Source organism: Ciconia boyciana, chromosome 1 (genome assembly GCF_034638445.1).
Source record: "Ciconia boyciana chromosome 1, ASM3463844v1, whole genome shotgun sequence".
Lineage (NCBI taxonomy): Eukaryota > Metazoa > Chordata > Aves > Ciconiiformes > Ciconiidae > Ciconia > Ciconia boyciana.
The window spans coordinates 131422567-131441115 of record NC_132934.1 but is presented as its reverse complement, the minus strand read 5'-3'; the positions used below and the strand labels follow the sequence as shown (position 1 = coordinate 131441115).

At 38.9% G+C, this 18549-nt stretch overlaps 1 protein-coding gene across 3 annotated transcripts in view; it reads left to right on the top strand.

Annotated features, from left to right (window-relative positions):
* The window catches only part of POLA1 (DNA polymerase alpha 1, catalytic subunit), a 207888-nt gene that overhangs the window by 12693 nt on the left and 176646 nt on the right, over window positions 1-18549 (top strand). For all 3 annotated transcript variants that reach the window (XM_072848605.1, XM_072848611.1, XM_072848597.1), the window contains exons 11-19: window positions 1148-1260; window positions 1724-1840; window positions 9065-9139; window positions 10409-10547; window positions 13493-13650; window positions 14962-15046; window positions 15831-15892; window positions 16632-16721; window positions 18353-18469. In XM_072848605.1, coding sequence (XP_072704706.1) covers window positions 1148-1260; window positions 1724-1840; window positions 9065-9139; window positions 10409-10547; window positions 13493-13650; window positions 14962-15046; window positions 15831-15892; window positions 16632-16721; window positions 18353-18469 — 956 coding nt within the window. The remainder of the gene's footprint in view (window positions 1-1147; window positions 1261-1723; window positions 1841-9064; window positions 9140-10408; window positions 10548-13492; window positions 13651-14961; window positions 15047-15830; window positions 15893-16631; window positions 16722-18352; window positions 18470-18549) is intronic.

Here is an 18549-nt window from a genome sequence, read left to right as displayed (position 1 = left end):
GTAAGAAAGATGCCTTTACATCTGATAGATCGCATGGCAAAGATAAATTATAACTCTTAACCAAGGACTTGTTTGTGCATTGTCAAACCAAGGAGAAATGCAGGTTCCAAAATCTTCCTTATGTGAAACGCTGTTTCTGAGACAGTCTCAGCTCTGATATTTCTGATTTCATTAATAGTAGTGTACTGTACAAATAGTTTCTTTCATGTAATCAAATTCCAAATTACTTGGAGTTTGAAGGGAACTCAGGTGAAGCCAGGTTTTTGAGTTGTACTTGGAAGTTTATTTTACTTGTAATTCACAAACTACGTGAAAGTCAGCTAGCCTTGTTCTATTTTATTTCAAAGTTTAACATCACTTGATTAGCAGTTTGCAGCATTTTGTGCTGATGCCATGCTCTCTGTGGCTCAGAGATGTGCATATACAATAATGACGTGGTCCACAGTGAAGTTGGTTGCGCTAGTCTTGCTCTATATAGACTTTCTGAATGTCTACCTTGGTTACAACTGCTGTCTTAGCATCCAGAATTTCTTGCGACGTCATACATCTTTCCGTGTCCTCATTTGTTAAAAATAGTCAGTTGAAAACTTTTTACGGTTGATCAGCTTCTAGTTGTCTTAAGAATGTATTTCTACAGGTTTTATTAGTAGCAGAGTCTTGATCTCATGGTACTAAAGTGTAGGAAAAATGAATTAATTGTACTGGTCTAGCTGAAGAATGAAAAATTGTCAATAACACATGTTTCAGGAGTGATTGTCAGCACAGGCATTCTGATTATCTTCGGCTTTCACCGACTCCTCTCTTCTTCCTTCCTCTCCCCATGAACTATCAAACTAATGTCGGTATAAATGGAATATCAGAACAGAATTCTGAGACTGGCTGTGTGATGCTGTTTTGAATTTCACATATCAGGGTGTTACTATAGTGATGGAGGTAGGGGCATGAAGAACTATACAGGTATCTATTTGTAGAGCTGGTGTTTAAAATAATTTAGAATGTGCTGATATGTAGGAAAGATTTGTTCTTCAAGGACCTAAACCAGAAGTGTTTCTATGCAAGAATACATAACAAGCTGCTTTAAGCAACATTAAGAATGATTAATTTAAGAATTGCATATTGAATTCTTTGCTCGGCCCTTCTTCCTTAGGTGTGGTATTTTTGTTTGGCAAAGTTTGGATTGAATCTGCAAACACCTATGTCAGCTGTTGTGTGACAGTGAAAAATATTGAGAGAACTGTTTATCTACTGCCACGTGAAACAGTAAGTATATCTTTTAAGCATGTCAAACGTAAGTACCTTTCATTCTGCTTATGGCAGGTTATGAGTTCTAGTAGTGTGTTTTATGGGAACTGTTGAAGCCAGTGTTGTCTGATGTAGGTGGTAAAGTTAAGTACAATGTATACATGGTATGTCACGTGAGATACAGAGTAGAGCGTTGCTGCTTCCCCCTGACCCTAACTAACAACTGCAGACAAGTTGTTACCTTTAGACTTGCTGCTTAGGAAATAAAGTTGTCTTGAAGTATTATTAGAAAATGTAGTACTTTTTAAACACTATGTTTCAAATAATATTTTTTAAAATTGGGTTTTCTTGGCCGATTGCATTTGTAGTTTTCCCTTAAAGAAGAGATACATGATTCATAATAGCAAAGCAAAATTCAACTTATTGGTCATGTCTGCTGGCTTTTTTTGTTAATTTGTAAAACCTGACTTCTGTCTTTGAGGAAATCGACCTATCCACTGGCAAAGAGATGGAGACTCCGGTAACTATAATGAGTGTTTTCAAGGAATTTAATGACTGCATTTCACCAAAGTATAAGATCATGAAGTTCAAATCCAAGGTTTGTCTACAAGCATCCCATTTGGTCATTTTCTGTTGTTCTGGTTCGTACAGTGGGAAGTCTGTTGAAACACTGTTCAGTGGGGGAGGTTATGCTGAAATGCAAATATACATCTCCTGACATATGTAAGTGTACCTGCTTGTAAAAGCCATCCCAGTGTCTTCCCAAATATCCATACTCCTTTAAGAACAGTAAATTTGCAATGCGATTGTTCTACCAGAAGTTTAAAGATACTGCTTTTGAAAATACTCATTCATTAGCTTCTTCAAAACTGGGTTGAATGTCAGACTGTCTTTCTTGTTTGCTGAGCTATTTTTGAGAATACAGAACAGATAGAAGTTCTGATAGCTAAAGCCTGGGTATCAGCTCATGGTGTCAAAGTTTAAAATGAAAGGTTGTGTTGTGCAGCAGATAGGTCAGTGCACTGGGATTAGACTGTCTGCATTGACCAGGTGTCATATTGAACTTTGTCTTGGCATGTTTCATCCTTCTTCTCACTCTTGCAGCTTTATCTTTTCAGAATGCATGCTGTTTGGAGCATGGATTGTCATAGTGCGTTTATACAGGAGGTAGCAAGTTGTAAGGACTGTCATCCAGTCTTGAAACTTAAGCTGTTCTGGGCTTATGGTTATGGCCAGTAGTCTTATAGTGTTATTTTTATGTGTTCTGTTTGCTCAACAAATCCGTAAAAGAACATTGGAAAAGCAAAATGTTGGTATAATGGAAAATTTGTACATACAGTAATATAATACTTGTCATAACTCTGCAGGAAAAGAGCTGATATTGCTGATAGTGTTGCAGATTTGGACTGCATTAGTTTGCCAGTGTGAGAAAGCTTTCTTGTTCATTTACATGGAGCATTTGTCTTTTGGCGGGGGGGAGGTGGGGAGTTTGTGTGGGGGGCAAGGTGGCTAACATGCAAGTTAGAAGAAAAGATTTGTCCAGAGTGAAGTGCTCAGAAACTTTTCCATTTCTTGAAGTAGGGTGTCATTAGTCTGGCAAAGCTGGCTTTCATTGTAATTACTGAATGGTGTGGAGTTAGTTGTAACTTTTCCCAGGCTGGCAATCTTGTGACTTCATAGGATTCGTTCCCGAATAGTTGATCAGGAAATGGGATGGCAAGTAAAAATGCAGGAAGAATGGAATTTAACAATATGTAAATGAGGGAAAATAAAAACAAGTTCATACAGTAATTCAGGTTGGAAAGACCCTCAGGTCGTCATCTAATCCAAAGCTAGAGTATTTCAGAAAGTTTAAATTGTTAAAGTGAAAATGTGAGCAGTGTTTCTCAAATGGCAAAGTCATGCAAGAAATGTCTTTTCATCAACATGTAGCATTATTTACATCATTCAGGGAAAATGCATGCTTCATTAGAACTTTGTAAATTTTGTTGTTGTTGTTCTAGCTTATTTTCTCTCTCAAAACTCTGATGCAAATTTAGCTTTTTCAGTTTTATCAGTGTTCTTTCTCTTGTATATTTGATTATAACTTAGTCGTTATGTATGGGGATCGGAAAGGAGTGAATTTAACAGTAGGTAAAAACCAAGTTTGTAATAGCTCACTGTTCAAAGATCCTTTCAGGAATGAGGGAGGAAATTCAGGGCAAATCATTTCTTCATTAAAAGAGAGGATACAAACATTTGTACTGTAGAAATGGAAGGAGGGGGCAAGGCCTTTGAAAAGACACAGATCTGCTAACAGAATCTTAGGAAACCTCCACCTGTTCTATGGTGTGCTAAGGAAGAATAGTGTGAGTGAGGTAACAGAGTAATATAATTTAACCTTCAAAGATGGCTTTTAAAAATAAAGGTAAACCATATGCAGGAAGTATTTGAACTGTTATTTCTGATGTTAGTTCAAAGCTTATCAATTTTTTACTGAGTTTACACAGAGCTCAGGATGAAAGACCCAACTGTGTTGTCTGGACACATGACTACAGTGCATCTGGGCTCCTTGGGTGTAACATGGGAGTGATCCCTAGCAGGAACAGGGAAGCAGCAGCACTAAGGCACTGTTCAGACCTTACATAGAATATTCTAACACTTGATCACCCTGATGAGGAAAGATTAACTCAAGCGACAACAGGTACAAAAGATGGTAATTAGAAGGATGAGACAAAACGAGAATCAGTTATACCAAGACAACTATGATATCTTTTTTAGCCTAGTAAAGGGAAGAATAATAAGACCTTTTTGCTCTCTAAAAACATTAAAAGGGGATAAGCAGCAAGAAAGCAAGCTATTTAAAGGACAGTTTTAGCAGAAGAACAAATTTATAAACTTTAGTTCAAGAATAAATTAGGCAGGATAGTTGGGGATGCAGAGAAGCTCTAGAATAACCTACCAGAAGTGTTTCTAAACAGTAAGAATTCAAATTCTGTTTGAATTCATCAGACTCTTCAGTAAACTGAATTTTACTGACATGGTAAAAGGCTATCCACCTTTATTTTGCTGGCATAATTTTCTGCTGATTTTGGTAGTTACTGCTTCCTGGAAAGGTTTAATGAGAATTGGAGCTAGCACGAGAGTATGGCACTAGTATTGTGGGGGATAAGAGAAAGGATAGGATTGAAGAGTAGGGCTGTTGGTGGGGCCTTTGTAGGACTATTCAAGGAAAGTATCACAGTAACTCAGCTATTCCAGCTTAACACAAAATTGACTGAACAAGTGGCACCAAATCTGGCCAGGCTTACATCTCTGCAGCAGGGGGTCCTTTTGCTGCCTGCAAGATAACTGTGGAAGTAGTGGGGTTGTCCCATTAGTGTACCCTCCTTTTCTGTTGTTCCTCTCTGAGAGACCTCAATTTGCCTGGTTAGATACCTTATTAATCTGTTTTTCATAAGGAGTCATCATCTTTCTTTTCATTGCAGTCATAGCACCAGAGATGATGTGTTGTTATAGAGCCCTTGCATCTTTGTTTCCCTAGGGGTGTGCAGGGCTCTCAAACTGAAATGGTGGTGGCACTCAGCTGAGTGAATGCTCCAAAAAAGTGATCTTCACACAGTTGTGACTGTATGTGGTTAAGAGCTAATATGCTTTAGAAGAACTCCCCTGTTCTGTGATGCACAGCCAGTGTTCCACTAATGTGTTGTTAAGGGCTAGTGTTTTGAAAGATTTTTAAAAGGCTAACGGCAATATTACTCAGGTGAGCAGAGCACTCGTGAGCAATGCATTCAGCGTAACACGAAGTCTCAGTTTAGGCGTAGTACTGTGAAACAGAAACTCTTACTCTTCCCTCATTAGCTGGAAAACAAAAAGGTTACTAGCATACCTGCCGTGCACTCAAAGTTCTTTTGTTCAGATTACCCAGTTTTGTGACAATGTGGGGAAAGCCAGTATTTATACTGAGACAAGTTGTTCTCTGTGCGTGTGTGCACGTGCATCTTGGCCTTGCCAGCACCAAACTTTGTCCCTGCGAACAGATACACTTAAGCCATATCACTTCCTCTTGCACCTGCTGCTAATTCTAGCTTCAATGGGTTGCACTGCTGCCAAGTTAGCAAGTCTTCACAAATCAATTTGAAAGCAGCCTTACTCCACTTAGGAACTTAGTAGCTAATCACTGCTGCTCATTTCTGCTCTCTGAAGGGCCACTTGAAGGGCAGATTACTCTGCAGCAAAGCATTCATTCACTGCAGTTATGACCAGACGCTTGTGTAATTGAGCTGAGCTCTGTGGAATAACGCAGATGAATCACTGCAGCATACTATTTTTACACTATGTTCAGCTTGTGTTTGCAACAAGAACTTGTTTGAAGCCTGAGAGAGTTTTTTTAAATTAAAAAAAAAAGAAGAGGGGGGCACCAGTGATACGTTTTAAAAGCAGTGCGTCTCCATCTGTTACGTTACAGCTATGATGTGCTGCTTGTGTGAGGTGCTGCTTTGGATCAACAGTTCAGATCTACATTTGCATGCTAATTTGTAATGCTCTTCTGACTTCATAGTGGTGCTCTCTTACGTTACCAAGTTATATTACTCTTTTCTGCTTCCATATAGCTGTTGATGCCGTAGTTGTTTCTGGATTTGTTGTCTTCCTATTTATAGCAGAGGGCCCTCTCCTCTCCTGCTCAGGCTTTGCAGCTTTAAAACTGCAGTGTTATGAGAAGTAGCAAGCTTAACTGCTCTTTGTAGTGCTCTGAAGGAGCTATTGCTGATGCTATTAATTTAAGGAAAAAAAACCCCAACCACCCAACCCCAACACCAAATAACTTTGAGTTTACCTAACTGTGCATTTTTGTTTATTTGTAAATTTTATTCCAATTTATGGTGACTTTGCTTTTTCTTATTAAACTTACTCTAGTGGTATATTATGCTGACTGTATGTATAATGTGCTGAACTTGGTGCACTGTCCAGTGAATATATGCTTTTTAATTTAAGGGGCCTGTAGGAATTCTTGTGGTATGAGTAATGTTCTAGCATAGTTATGGCATAACATAATAACAGTAATATATAACAGTAGTGCAGATGGTTTGTGAAGTATTACAGGGCAGAGCAAACATATTAAAGGGTAGAGCATGGCATTTCAGCAGGTACCATTACGTTGTTGCACAGGATATTGTAATTATTTGGAAAATGAAGGTAGTTATTCTTAGAAACTGACAAATGGTGCATGTTGTGGAAAATCATTATTGTTCTTGAAGAAAGCAGAAGTGATACTTAACTTTCAGTAAAGTTGTACTGAACTTGAGACTGCTTTAACTATCTTTGTTAGAGGTACGCAAGCAAACTTGACTACTTTCTAGTAAAACTCAAGTCACTCAAAATGAAAAATACAGTACTGTCATAGAAATTATTATGTTCTAAGCATGTAATAAAGTGAACAGCTGGCAGAGGGTTGGGAAATCGGCTCTCTTGGGTGCCTCTCTAAAGTGCTGGTACACTAAAGCATGCAGTATAAAAGGAGGAACTGTGTGCAGTTACAGGGCTACGCTCTCATTGGGATCACGGACACATGGTGGGATAGGACGTGGTTATGAAGGACGGGCTGGGATGGTGAGGACAGGGAGTCCCTTTTACATGTCAGAGCAATGGGAATGTATGGAGCCCTGCCTAAGGATGGGCAAAGAGCTGGTCAAGAGCTTATGGGTCAGGATTAGAGGGCAGACTAATGGAGGTGACATCATGGTGGAAAAAAGAAAGCCAAAGCCCACCTGGTCTTGAATCTGGTGAGGGAGGCAAAGAGCAGTAGGAAAGGCTTCTATAGGTACAGGAGGACTAGGGGAAAATGTGGGCCTGCTGCTGGAAGGGACAGGGGATGTGGTGACAAAGAGCATGGAAAAAGCAGAGACACTCAATGTCTTCTTCACCTTGGCCTTTACTGCTCAGTCCAGCCTTCAGCAATCCCTGACCCCAAGAGACCAGAAGGAAAACCTGAAGCAAAGAAGACTTGTCCTTGGTGGAAGAGGATCAGGTTAGGGAACATTTAAACAAGCTGGACAGACACAGGTGCATGGGACCTGATGGGATACACCCATGAGTGCGGAGGGAGCTGGCCAGTGTCATTGCGAGGCCACACTTGATTATCTTTGAAAGGTCATGTTGATCAGAGGAGGTTCCCGAGGACTGGAATGTCAAAGCTATCCTCAAGATGGGCAAGGAGGAGGAGATTCCAGGGAACTAGAGGCTGGTCAGCCTCACCTCAAGCCCTGGGAAAAGGTGGTGGAGCAACCAATTGTGAAAACAACTGTTTTCCAGACACACAAAGCACAAGAAGGTGCTTGGGAGTGTTTGGTGTGGATTTACAAAGGGCAAATCATGCTTCACCAAGCTGGTAGCCTTCTGTGAAGAGACGACTAGCTTGATGGACAAGGGGAGAGCAGTGGCTGTTGTTCATCTTGACTTTTGTAAGGCTTTCAACTCTGTCTCCCATAGCATCCTCAAAGACAAACTGGTGAAGTATGGGCTAGGTAAGTGGACGGCGAGGTGGACTGAAAACAGCCCAGGCTCCGTTGCTGTGCTTCAAGTGTTGGGATCAGTGGCACAAAGTCCACGTGAGGCCAGTCCCTAGTGGCGTACCCCAGGGGTCGATACTGGGTCCAATCCTGCTCAGTATCTGTGTTAATGACTTGGAATCTCATCAAGTCCAGCAAAGGGAAATAGCAAGTCCTGCACCAGGGGAGGAATAACCTCAAGCACCAGTAAATGACGGTGGCTGACTGGCTGGAAAGCAGCTTTGGAGGGAGGGACGTGATCATCCTGGTAGGCATGGAGTTAGACAAGAGCCAACAACGTACCCTTGCGGCAAAGGCGGTCGTGGGCACCTTGGGCTCCATGAGACAGAGCATTGCCAGCAGGTTCAAGGGAGGTGGTCCTTCCCCCTTTATGCAGCCCCGGAGAGACACATGTGGAGTGCTGCGTTCAGGTGAGCTCCCCGTTATGAGAATGGTGCATGCATACTGGAGCAAGTCCGGCACAGGACCACAAAGATAATTACAGGGCCTGGAGCATCTGCCATGTGAGGAGAGGCTGAGAGAGCTGGGACTGCTCAGCCTGGAGAAGAGAAGGTTCGGGGTGAGGGATTGGTGGTGCACATCTTACCGTTGTGTACAAACATCTGATGGGCAGGAATAAAGACGACTCTGGCAGACTCTTCTCATTGGTGCCTAATGGAGGACAAGAGCAATAGGTACCATTTGAAACATTAAATTTATCAGAACATAATACACTTTTTTACTGAAAGGGAGGTCAGGCACTGGCCCAGGTTCCCCAGAGGGGCTGTGGAGTGTCCATCCTTGGGGATATTCAAAACCTAACTGGACAGGGCCCTGAGCAACCTGCTCTAGTTGTCCCAGCTCTGAGCAGGCGGCTGGCCTAGACAATCCCTGGAGATACCTTTCCATCTCAGCCATTTTATGATTTTTGTGGTGGTCTGCAACCACCAATTCTTATGAGTATGTCTGAAGCCTGTGAATTTACAGAATGTTTCTGAGTTTCCTTAGCTATTAAGCTTTTATGTTTTTTGTTTTGTAATGGTTAGTATACTTGTAAGTCAATTCTGTAGAAACTCTTCATGCTAAGAAAACCTAAAGAGATTAAATACAGGTACTAAAACCTTCTTACTATCTTTAGATGGTTATAATGAGTTGAAGAATTGGTAATATATGATCAAGCCCATTATATTTGAGATGTATGTTTTGGCTGGCCTTTATTTCATTAGCTTTCTTATTGGACAGAATGAATATTCAATTAGGAGATACTGAAAAAATAATATATTTGTTTTATATAGAAAGTGGAAAAATATTATGCTTTTGAGATCCCGGATGTTCCAGCAAAATCTGAATACTTAGAAGTTAAATATTCGGTGAGTATAATTGATCTGATGAAAGACCATAACCTGCTTTCTTACCTAATTAAGAATTTTATGATTTTACTAAAAAAAAAAAAAAAATTACAGGATTTGATCTTTAGTAGCTAGTGGCTGTACCTCTGTTGCAGTATGTAGTTAGTTGCTCATTGTCTTGCAATTAAAAAAAAAAAAAAGAGGTTAATACCTAAGCTTGTGGCTTTTTTTGTTGTCATTTGTATGTTGGTTAGTCCTTAACAAAAACAGTTCATTACTAGGTAACCTATAACATGTTGATTTGTTAGTGTTAGCTCTATTTGTGTAAACGAAGCATGAGGGGAAAAAAATACTTTCTACAACTACTGCATTCCTCCCACCTTCTCCCCCAATTATAATTTGCTTACTGATTTACAACAATCTATATTCCCAATTATCCCGCTTCATTTTTTATCATCTTGCCACTGAATCAACTAATCAGCCAAACAACCCTTTAGCTGTACTGGATCAGGGCCCAAAGTACTGTAAGATGTTTTAAATTACTTAGTACCCTTAAATGTTTTGTTGAATCCATGTCTAGAATATAGCTGATATCTCTGCTTATATGGCTCTTGCAAATAGCAGCTGGGTGAGAAAGACTTTTGTTGAAGAGCTGTAAAATTGAGGAGCAACGATGGAAAAAAAAATTCCCATGAGAACATTAGTAGCTATTCTTAATTAGCAAAAATACTTGATTTGGTTCCAAGTGTAAGAAACTCAGCAGTCTTGAACCTATTTGGTCAGTTGCTGAAATAATGCCTCTTAAAACCTTTTTTTATACTAGTTCTAGGTGCAAAAGCAGCATCCCACAGAGATTTGCTAGCTCTCAAATTTTTCTTTAGCTGTGCAGAAACACTTTATCCAGTCTTTATATGACAGACAAGATTAAAGCTGTAACTATCTAATTAAGTTTACAACACGAGCAGTTTCTGTATTAAAGTGCTTATTAAACATTGTTGTAGTCTTGGCTGATGATAATATTTCTCTCTTACATCCAGTATGGATGAAGAACTTTTGCTTCAGTGCATTTTTACGTTACTGTCCTGATTTTGTTATGCACCTATTTAAGTCAAGTCAGTAGTGTAATTTCTTCAATTACTGCAAGGTATTACGGGTTAAGGCTTTGCTTGTGGGAAATTACAGTGATTTCAGGTATTGTGTAGTTCTGTTACAGTGCTATCTGAATCTAGTATGTCAACCTTGAAGACTTCTGTGGGGTAAAATGACTCACTGCTTTCTGTTACTTGTTAGGCTGAATGCCCTCGGCTTCCCCAAGATCTGAAAGGACAAACATTTTCACATGTATTTGGAACTAACACCTCTAGCCTGGAACTTCTCTTGATGAGTAGGAAGATCAAAGGACCATGCTGGCTGGAAATAAAAAATCCACGTATGGTGGTTTGCATGTGAAGTACTTGGTTGCTGGAAAATGCACATAATTATACATCAGGGGAGGAGGGGAAATTTAAATTGTACTGATAAATTATCATTTTGTAAATTAACTTTGCAATTTATCTGTGTAATTTTCATTATCTAGTACAAATTGTAACTTATTCCTCCTTTTTTGAGTGAGAGCTTTATCCATATAAAGTTGCACACTGTGCAGATGAGATTATAACTTTGAATGGCAGTGAGAGGGAACTATGCAGTGCCTAGCAGCTACTCTTTGGTGCATACCCTAAAGCCACGTATACTGAGCTAAAGTTAGTTTCCTAGAAGTTTATTCCTCTTTCTTCTCTTGATAACTTAAGATTCGTGTTTTTTCTGCAAATGTATCTTTTTAAGAACAAACCGCTGTTAGATGGCTTTTTTGTTTGTGTGTTAGGTTTCTTTTCTGGCACTTAGAAAAGTTTGTGATGCAGAGCTTTTTCAGTTTGAAAGCCTTTATACTTCATGAGGGGCATGCACTACTTACAGGTGGTTATGCTGCCGTATTTTGGCTTGGTTAGAGCCCTTTGTTCAATGTGTGCTTGCGTATTCCCAAGAACGTAGGGAAGTTGATCATACTGGACAAAAGCAACATCTATTGACACTCGGAGGATTCTCCTCTTCAGCACCTCGCTGACAAAAGTCATTGACAAAGCTGATACCAGTAAGGATTTTGAGCTGTGATAGACAAGACAAATCCCTGACTGCCAAAAGATGGATTAGCTCTGATGGGTTTTCCACCAGACATTGGCAAACATCAGTGTACTTCCTGGCACTGATTTTAAAGGCCTAAGAGTGTTTTTTCATCTGCAGTTTTCACCCAAGAATTGACCTTGTATTTCTTTGACATTTTCTTTCTTCACCTGAAAAGAGTCCAGAGCTGTTTTGTTCCTCATATCCAGTATGACAAATGTTATGGCAATGATAACTAACAGTTCAGGCAGTATTCAGTTTTTCTTAATGCTGATGTGTGTTATCGCCCCTTAGACTACTTTGCCTGAGCTCAGATACTGATTCCAGCCCAGAGTTAAATGGTAAACTAAAGGAGCTCTTTTTTTCCCATTCCCTTATCTCCATTACAGCCTTCATGTTCCAGAGAGAGCCTGTATCCTGATATCAGAATTGCTCATTTCAAAACTGTGGCATGCCCACTCTGTTGAAAATGGTCTATTAAGCTGGCTAGTTATATTTATGCAAATTTCTGTAGTCATTGCACTGGATTTTGTGCCCCAAAGCTGATTTGTGTGTGTATGTGTCTAGTTTACCAGAAGGTTCTTGCTTTCTTGTATAGCTTCCCTTCCACACTTCCCATAGAGGGTCTCAGGGATAAGAGGTATACCTGGAAGGTTTAGAATAAGTGAGTCTCAAACCATTTGATCAGACTCCTACAACTTCTCCAAAAACTGTCATCACTATGCATAATGAAGCTGTCTTTGCAGTTTAAGTATCAGTGCTAGATAGCACCAGAGCTTTTCTAGAGCAGCAGTCTCCAAACTTGTTAGATTGTGCACCCGTCAGTAAAAAATTGAGCATGTACCCACAGTATAGAGATATTTATTTATTTATAAATTATATACATGTACTACTGTACTAATATATTACGTACATTACAAAATAAACACAAAAATAGAAAATAAGAAAGGATGAGGTATGTGAAATAAACACTTTTTAAGTATTTATTTTTTTTATTAACGGTACAAAAATATTTTCATCCCACACCCCAACGGATTGTCTTATACGCCCCCTGGGGTTCATGCACCCCACTTTGGAGACCAGTGCTTTATAGAGTGCTAGTTGAAGCTCTGGTTGGTAAGATACTGGAGATCAAAGAAAAAAGGTGTTAAGCAATTGACCACCTGTCTACCTTTGGCAAGATCATCAGTGTTTTATAAATGAAAATATTTTAGTCAGTTACCTGTTTGCATTTAGAGCAAGGAAAAATAGAGAAGGTAAAATATGTGGGTTTCCAGAGAGGGGTCAAATAATTTTGCAGGGAGTAAGATAACCAGATCTACCAACAGCTGTCTTCAAAAGGTTAATCCCTCAGAAATGTAACATCTGCTTCCTTCTAACTGTGTGTAGTGGGTTACCTCAGCAGCATCTTTTGGGAATGATCACTTTTTTTTTTAAAGCAAGTGAAGAATTACAGACCAAAATATTCAAATGATAATGGGTGGTGAACATGTGTCTTCCCCCCCCAATTTTTTAGCTCTTATACACTTTATGCCTAAATAGCTTTCTGTGGCCTCCCTTACATTTTAGGATAGCTTATACTACCAGAGTGGGATGAACTCTCTTTTTATGTCATCCCCCATCTCCTTATTTCCATAATTGTGTTTCTGAAGGACTATATCTAAATGAATTATCCAGTGCATTTCAGTCAGTCATCTATTCTTGTTCTCATTTGATCAAAATTATTTTGATTAGCACTCTGGCTGCCTTTTCTGTAGTGTTTAAGAAATTTCTGTGTAAATGAAAGTTTCACTTGTATTAATTTAATTTTTATGAAGCCTTCTCCCTTTGGACTGACTACAAGATTAGATGCTAAGAGGTTGTATATTAATTTAGGTGGAGTTATGCTCCCTTGGTTTATACCTTTCTCTACTATGACTCTGTATAAAGCTGCCTGAAGTATTTTTTTTTGCATTACACATCTTCCTGGCCTCAATACAAATCTTCCCTCTCTTCTTTGGTGTTAAAGAGCCCCTGGTGTGACTAGGCTTCTGACTGGGGAGTCAGGGCCCAGGGAGTTACCAGAAATTAATTTGGGCAGGATTAGTCTGGATCTCGGACTATCCCACAAGGGCAGAACGTTAAAGGGATGTGCTCTGTGCCACAGTGCCATTAGAGAAGCCTCGCCTGTGGTCCCCAGAAGAATGAAGGTGGTGGTTTGTGTTGTTTCCTCAGAGCCTTCAAATCAGTCAGTCAGCTGGTGTAAGGTGGAGGCTGTGGCCATGAAACCTGGCTTGGTGAATGTGGTTAAAGATCTGTCTCCTCCTCCTCCTCTCGTGGTCATGTCCCTCAGCATGAAGACCACTCAGAACCCAAAGACTCACCAGAATGAGGTAGGTAATCTACTCTCATTTTGGTTTGGTTTGGTTTCATTCTTTGGCATATGCTAAAAATTTTCTGAGGCTTGGAAGAACTTCACGTGATAAAACATGTCTAAGTATATTTACCATTGAATAAACTTTCTGTGTTGCGGGCTTTCCGAAGAAATTTTTATTGGGGTCTCACCAGCATGAGAAGTGTGGGTTCAGGGGGTCTGTTTGGTGAGAATATTTACTGACAGCAGATCCTACATATTTTGTCAAGCCTTCTATTTTGTCTGTTGTGCATAATAGTTATAAATGAAACTGTCCCAGAACAGCTGTTAATGGATTTTTTTTTTTTTTTTTTTGGTAGAGCTAATCATAATTTCTAGGTAAAATGACCAGGTTTTTCTGCTGATAAAACTCATTTTGAAATAGAATGAGACTTTGGTCTAAATCTTCTGGCACCTACCATTCTGCTGCAAAATCTTTCCTTTTCTCAGAAAGGAGGAAAGATGTAGGTGGCCACTCTCAGTTGTGGACTGCAGACCACAATGCATAGTTAGGCATGTTTATCTGTTTTTTAACATAAGTCTCTCTAGCTTAGGAAGAGATTTAGTATTCACTAATAGGATAGGATAGTTGTTTCTGGCTAATTGAATGAAAGAAAAATTAGGCTGACAATTTTTTCAAGCAGAATTAGTCTTCTTGGTGAAGTTAGAATTTTGGGAGGGGGAGTATGGAAAACTCCTGGTTTCTAGCCAACGTAATGAGACATACACCAGGTACCAACAGGACTCTGCTTCCCACGATGTTTCTAAAGCCTGTCTGCTTTTCTTCTGTTGAGGTTTCCTGACCAGTGTCTGGGGAGCCAGGACATCCTGCCCTCAAAGCAAGCAGAAGCATCAGTAAAGCTAATAGCTTCTAAATGCTAAAACCTCTTGGCTTCTTGGCAGTCTTGACTGCTTGCTCGGGGCAGCCCTTCTGGAGGCAAGGCTTCTGCATGTCCTGCCCTGCTTACATCTCCCCTGCACTTCACAGGAATCCTTTAAATCGTGGGGTTTGTTCAGATTCAGAACAGAATTCTATAAAGAGAGTTTTCCAAAATGAATTATTTTTCCTCTCAGATTTCTAAAATAATCATTTAGGAGTAAGTTCTGCTTTACTTTACTTGAGATCAATTGATAACTTTTCTTCTTTTTAACTATTTATAGTTGGAATTCATTTTAAAAAGATCTTTTGTAGAAACAAGAGGGAAGAGATGGGGGGGGGGAGGAGGGAAGAAATGGGTATTGATAGTAGTCATGTTTATGAAGCTGCATGTTCTGTATCTCCTTGGTATAGATTGTGGCTGTTGCAGCTCTGATTCATCAGAAATTTCCTTTGGATAAGGCTCCACCTCAGCCTCCTTTTCAGACACACTTCTGTGGTATGTACTTGGAACAGTTTATAAGTAGAAAAATAATTCCTTTGGAGTTCTTCTTTTGTTATTGTGGGGGTTTGTTTGTTTGTTTGTTTTACTTCATTCTGTCACTCCAGCAATAATGGCTTAGAATAGGTAAGTGACAAAGTTTCAACTCCCAGGCAGGCTTTTCTCCCTATTTTTAACTTCACTGGTTACTGACTTTTTATTAAAGACTTTATTGAAAAAAAGTCTTGGTTTGAGATGATGTGAAGTAACCCTGCTATATACAGTTTCCTGTCAGTTTTATTAGTTTTACTTCGTCAGGTGTTCTCTTGGATTATTTTCTTCACCCATTAATTTAGACCATTTATTTACATCACTTAGTTATTTTTCAGTTCACTTCTTCTGAACAGAATTTAAAAAGTAAATATGTCACATTTATTTATAAAAAAGTTTTCTTAGGAAAAAAAGATCTCTCACAGCAGTGTCATCATAGTAAGATCAGCTAAACCTTGAGATTCAGACCCTAGTCAGAAGTGATGAAGAGTGTTGAATGCTTGTGAGAGGAAGTTCTTTGGGAGCTGTGGACCATAGTTTTAATCTGCAGTAATAACCTCAAATATGACTGATTAAAATTGCTTAATACTGTATTAATTACTCTGTTATCTTAAAAACAGGTATTCACACAAGACTAGCTTTTTAGAAATAGAGTTTAGTTTTCCTTAGCTCCCTTTGTTGTGGATGGATGCTTACGGGGAGAGTACAATTAAGAATATGTATGTAAGAACAAATATAATTTCTTTTGCAGCTGTTTCCAAACCAAACGATTGCATTTTTCCTTATGACTTCAAAGAAGCTATTAAAAAGAAGGTAACTTCATTTTGTTAGCCTTCTGATTGTACTACCTTTTAAAATATGAACTTCATGTTGCTTTGGGTAGGTTGCGCAAGAGAAACGTTCAGAGGAATGGCATGGTTATTTCATTAGTTTTCCACTCTGCAAACCTAAATCCAGGTAATTTATTCTGTGTTGCTTGTAAAAACAGAGGTGTGTGATTCAGTACTGCTGCTAGTTGTGCTCATAAAATAGACGTAGCGTTAGACAAGAGAGTTGGAAAGGTTTTGCAAAGAGGTTAAAATTGTGATTAATTTTCATTATACTTGACTATGTACTCGTAGTAAAGTGGGAGAATTTGTTTCCTCTTTCCTTGGAGAGTAAAGTCTGTCAAAATTTAGAAGACATCCTTTCTAAAGGGCACTGGGAGAGCTGACAGAATACTAAAGTAATCTATTTTTGTTTTCCCTCTGTTTCTGTGTGATCTTAAGCCTGTGAGTGAAGAATGCACATGGAGCATTTTCCTGGTGTGCTTGATTCTTAGGAAGCTCTTAAAATATCACTAGACACCTGCATACAAAAGCAAAATGGAAAAAAGCCTCTGAGAAAAGCTTTCTATGTCTATGGGAGTGAAAACAAAAAGCCTTGAATTATAGAAGGAAAGGGAGAACTCTGTGGTGCTTTATTATTGTCTTGTAACTAGTAGGGGAGAGGAGATGTTTCCATTTTAAACTTACTGGGTCATTGAAATCAGGTGCTCTCTTGCTCCTTTTAGAATGCTAAAATAGAAATTGCTGCAACAGAGAGAACACTGCTGGGATTTTTCCTTGCGAAGATTCACAAAATTGACCCAGATGTTGTTGTGGTGAGTAGCTCTGAGACTTTGAGAGTTAAATTAAAGCATGTTGTCAGTTGGTCAGCTTTGTTCTTTTTCTTTTGTCCCCTTATAGGTTTTTTTAATGTTATCTTAGACTGCCTTATGAATTGAATTTGCTTATAAGACAGCAGGTATACTTTGATACAAAGATGACACAGAATTTTCCGATAGCATTCTATACATCCTATTATTTTGCATAATATCTAAAATAGGCAGTATTTCCATAGTACCTGAAATAAGTATTTTTTTTTTCTTTACTCAGAAAGACAAAACACAAAAAAAACCCCCTTGTGATTTTCTAGAAAAATGGGAGCTCTTGGTATACTTAAGAGTCTGTTTCAGTTCAGATGCTCATATAATTTATGTCACCATTCAGATTGTGTTTATGCTGTAAAGCAAAATGATAACCTATACAAATACAGAGGATCTGAACAAAGTTTTGTAATAAGCATTCTTATGCTTTCTACTGTTTTGGCAGCTGAAGATTTATTATAATTACTAATTTTATTTTTTTGTTATGTTTAATTAATGTACAGTCCTGACTTTTCATTTAATGAAATTTTAAAGACAATTTGAAGTTGGTCATAAATCTGAGGTTGTTTATATACAACTTGTTGTTCTTCTGTAGGTAAATACAAATAATTAAGTGGGGGGAATAGGATGAAATGAGCAGTCAGATTCCTGATGTTTTCAGCTCACTGTGGCTGGTATCCGGTATTTGCCCTACGAGCTGAGCTTCCTGGTTGTTATGGGAAGGGATCAGTGGAAACACTGCAGCCGATGGTTTTAAATTGACGATGCCAGTAGTAGGGGTGTCAGAACTCTGATCCTAAAAACAGCAGAGCCATGTTAGTGCAGTTTAATTTGCACCTGGTTAATTAGTGCTGTTGAAAAACAAGCTGTATCAATATAGGTAGGATGCCTCTACTATGGCTGTAATGCTGCTGCTGATTTTAAAGAGCTTCTTCTAAAGCACAGTATTGCGCTACACAGAGGTATCTGATATGGTGAACCTGCAGTTCCTGGTGACTGACTGGTCCACGTAGACTCATGTTCATCAGGGTAGCATTTTGCTTTCAGCTGAGGTTACAGACCAGTGTCATCAATGCCTTAGCATTGTTTAAACTTTGCAAATATTGCTGGAGTACTTTGATATGTAAATATTGTTTGCAAGGTCTTCCTGTCCAGATTTAACAGCTATGCCTGTTGTAGTATCAAAGGAAAAAAAATTACATTATTTTGATGTCAATCTTGAGACTTTCATGGATGGAGAGAAAAGGAATTACTCCTAGCTAAGCTTATATGCTGTATAAAGAATGTTGGGGTTTTTTCTAGAAAGCTTTAAATACTAATCTCTGGTATCAAGGCATAAAGCTGAATTGTGTGTGCTATGAGCCAGTTATAGAGCTGATTTTGGTATTCTGCTGAACAGCATTGTTAGTGTTAAGACTAATGAGTACTGTTGATGAACGTTCTCTTAGATAGTGCTTTCTATGAGAGAGATAATGCCATCAATTAGTTGGAAAAAAACCACAAAGGGCAAAGGAATACCAAGTGTGTGGAAGTGTCTTTCAATTTGCATTTGTGGTAACCTTTTTTGTTATTTTTTCTGCTGCAAGGGTCATAATATTTATGGATTTGATCTGGAAGTGCTGCTTCAAAGAATTAATGCGTGCAAAGTCCCTCACTGGTCCAAGATAGGTCGACTGAGGAGGTCCAATATGCCAAAGTTTGGGGTAATAAGATTGCTCAAGTCTTTTAAGCCCCTTTATGTTGCATGTGATTAAAAATGAATTAATTTTGCTGAGGAATTGTA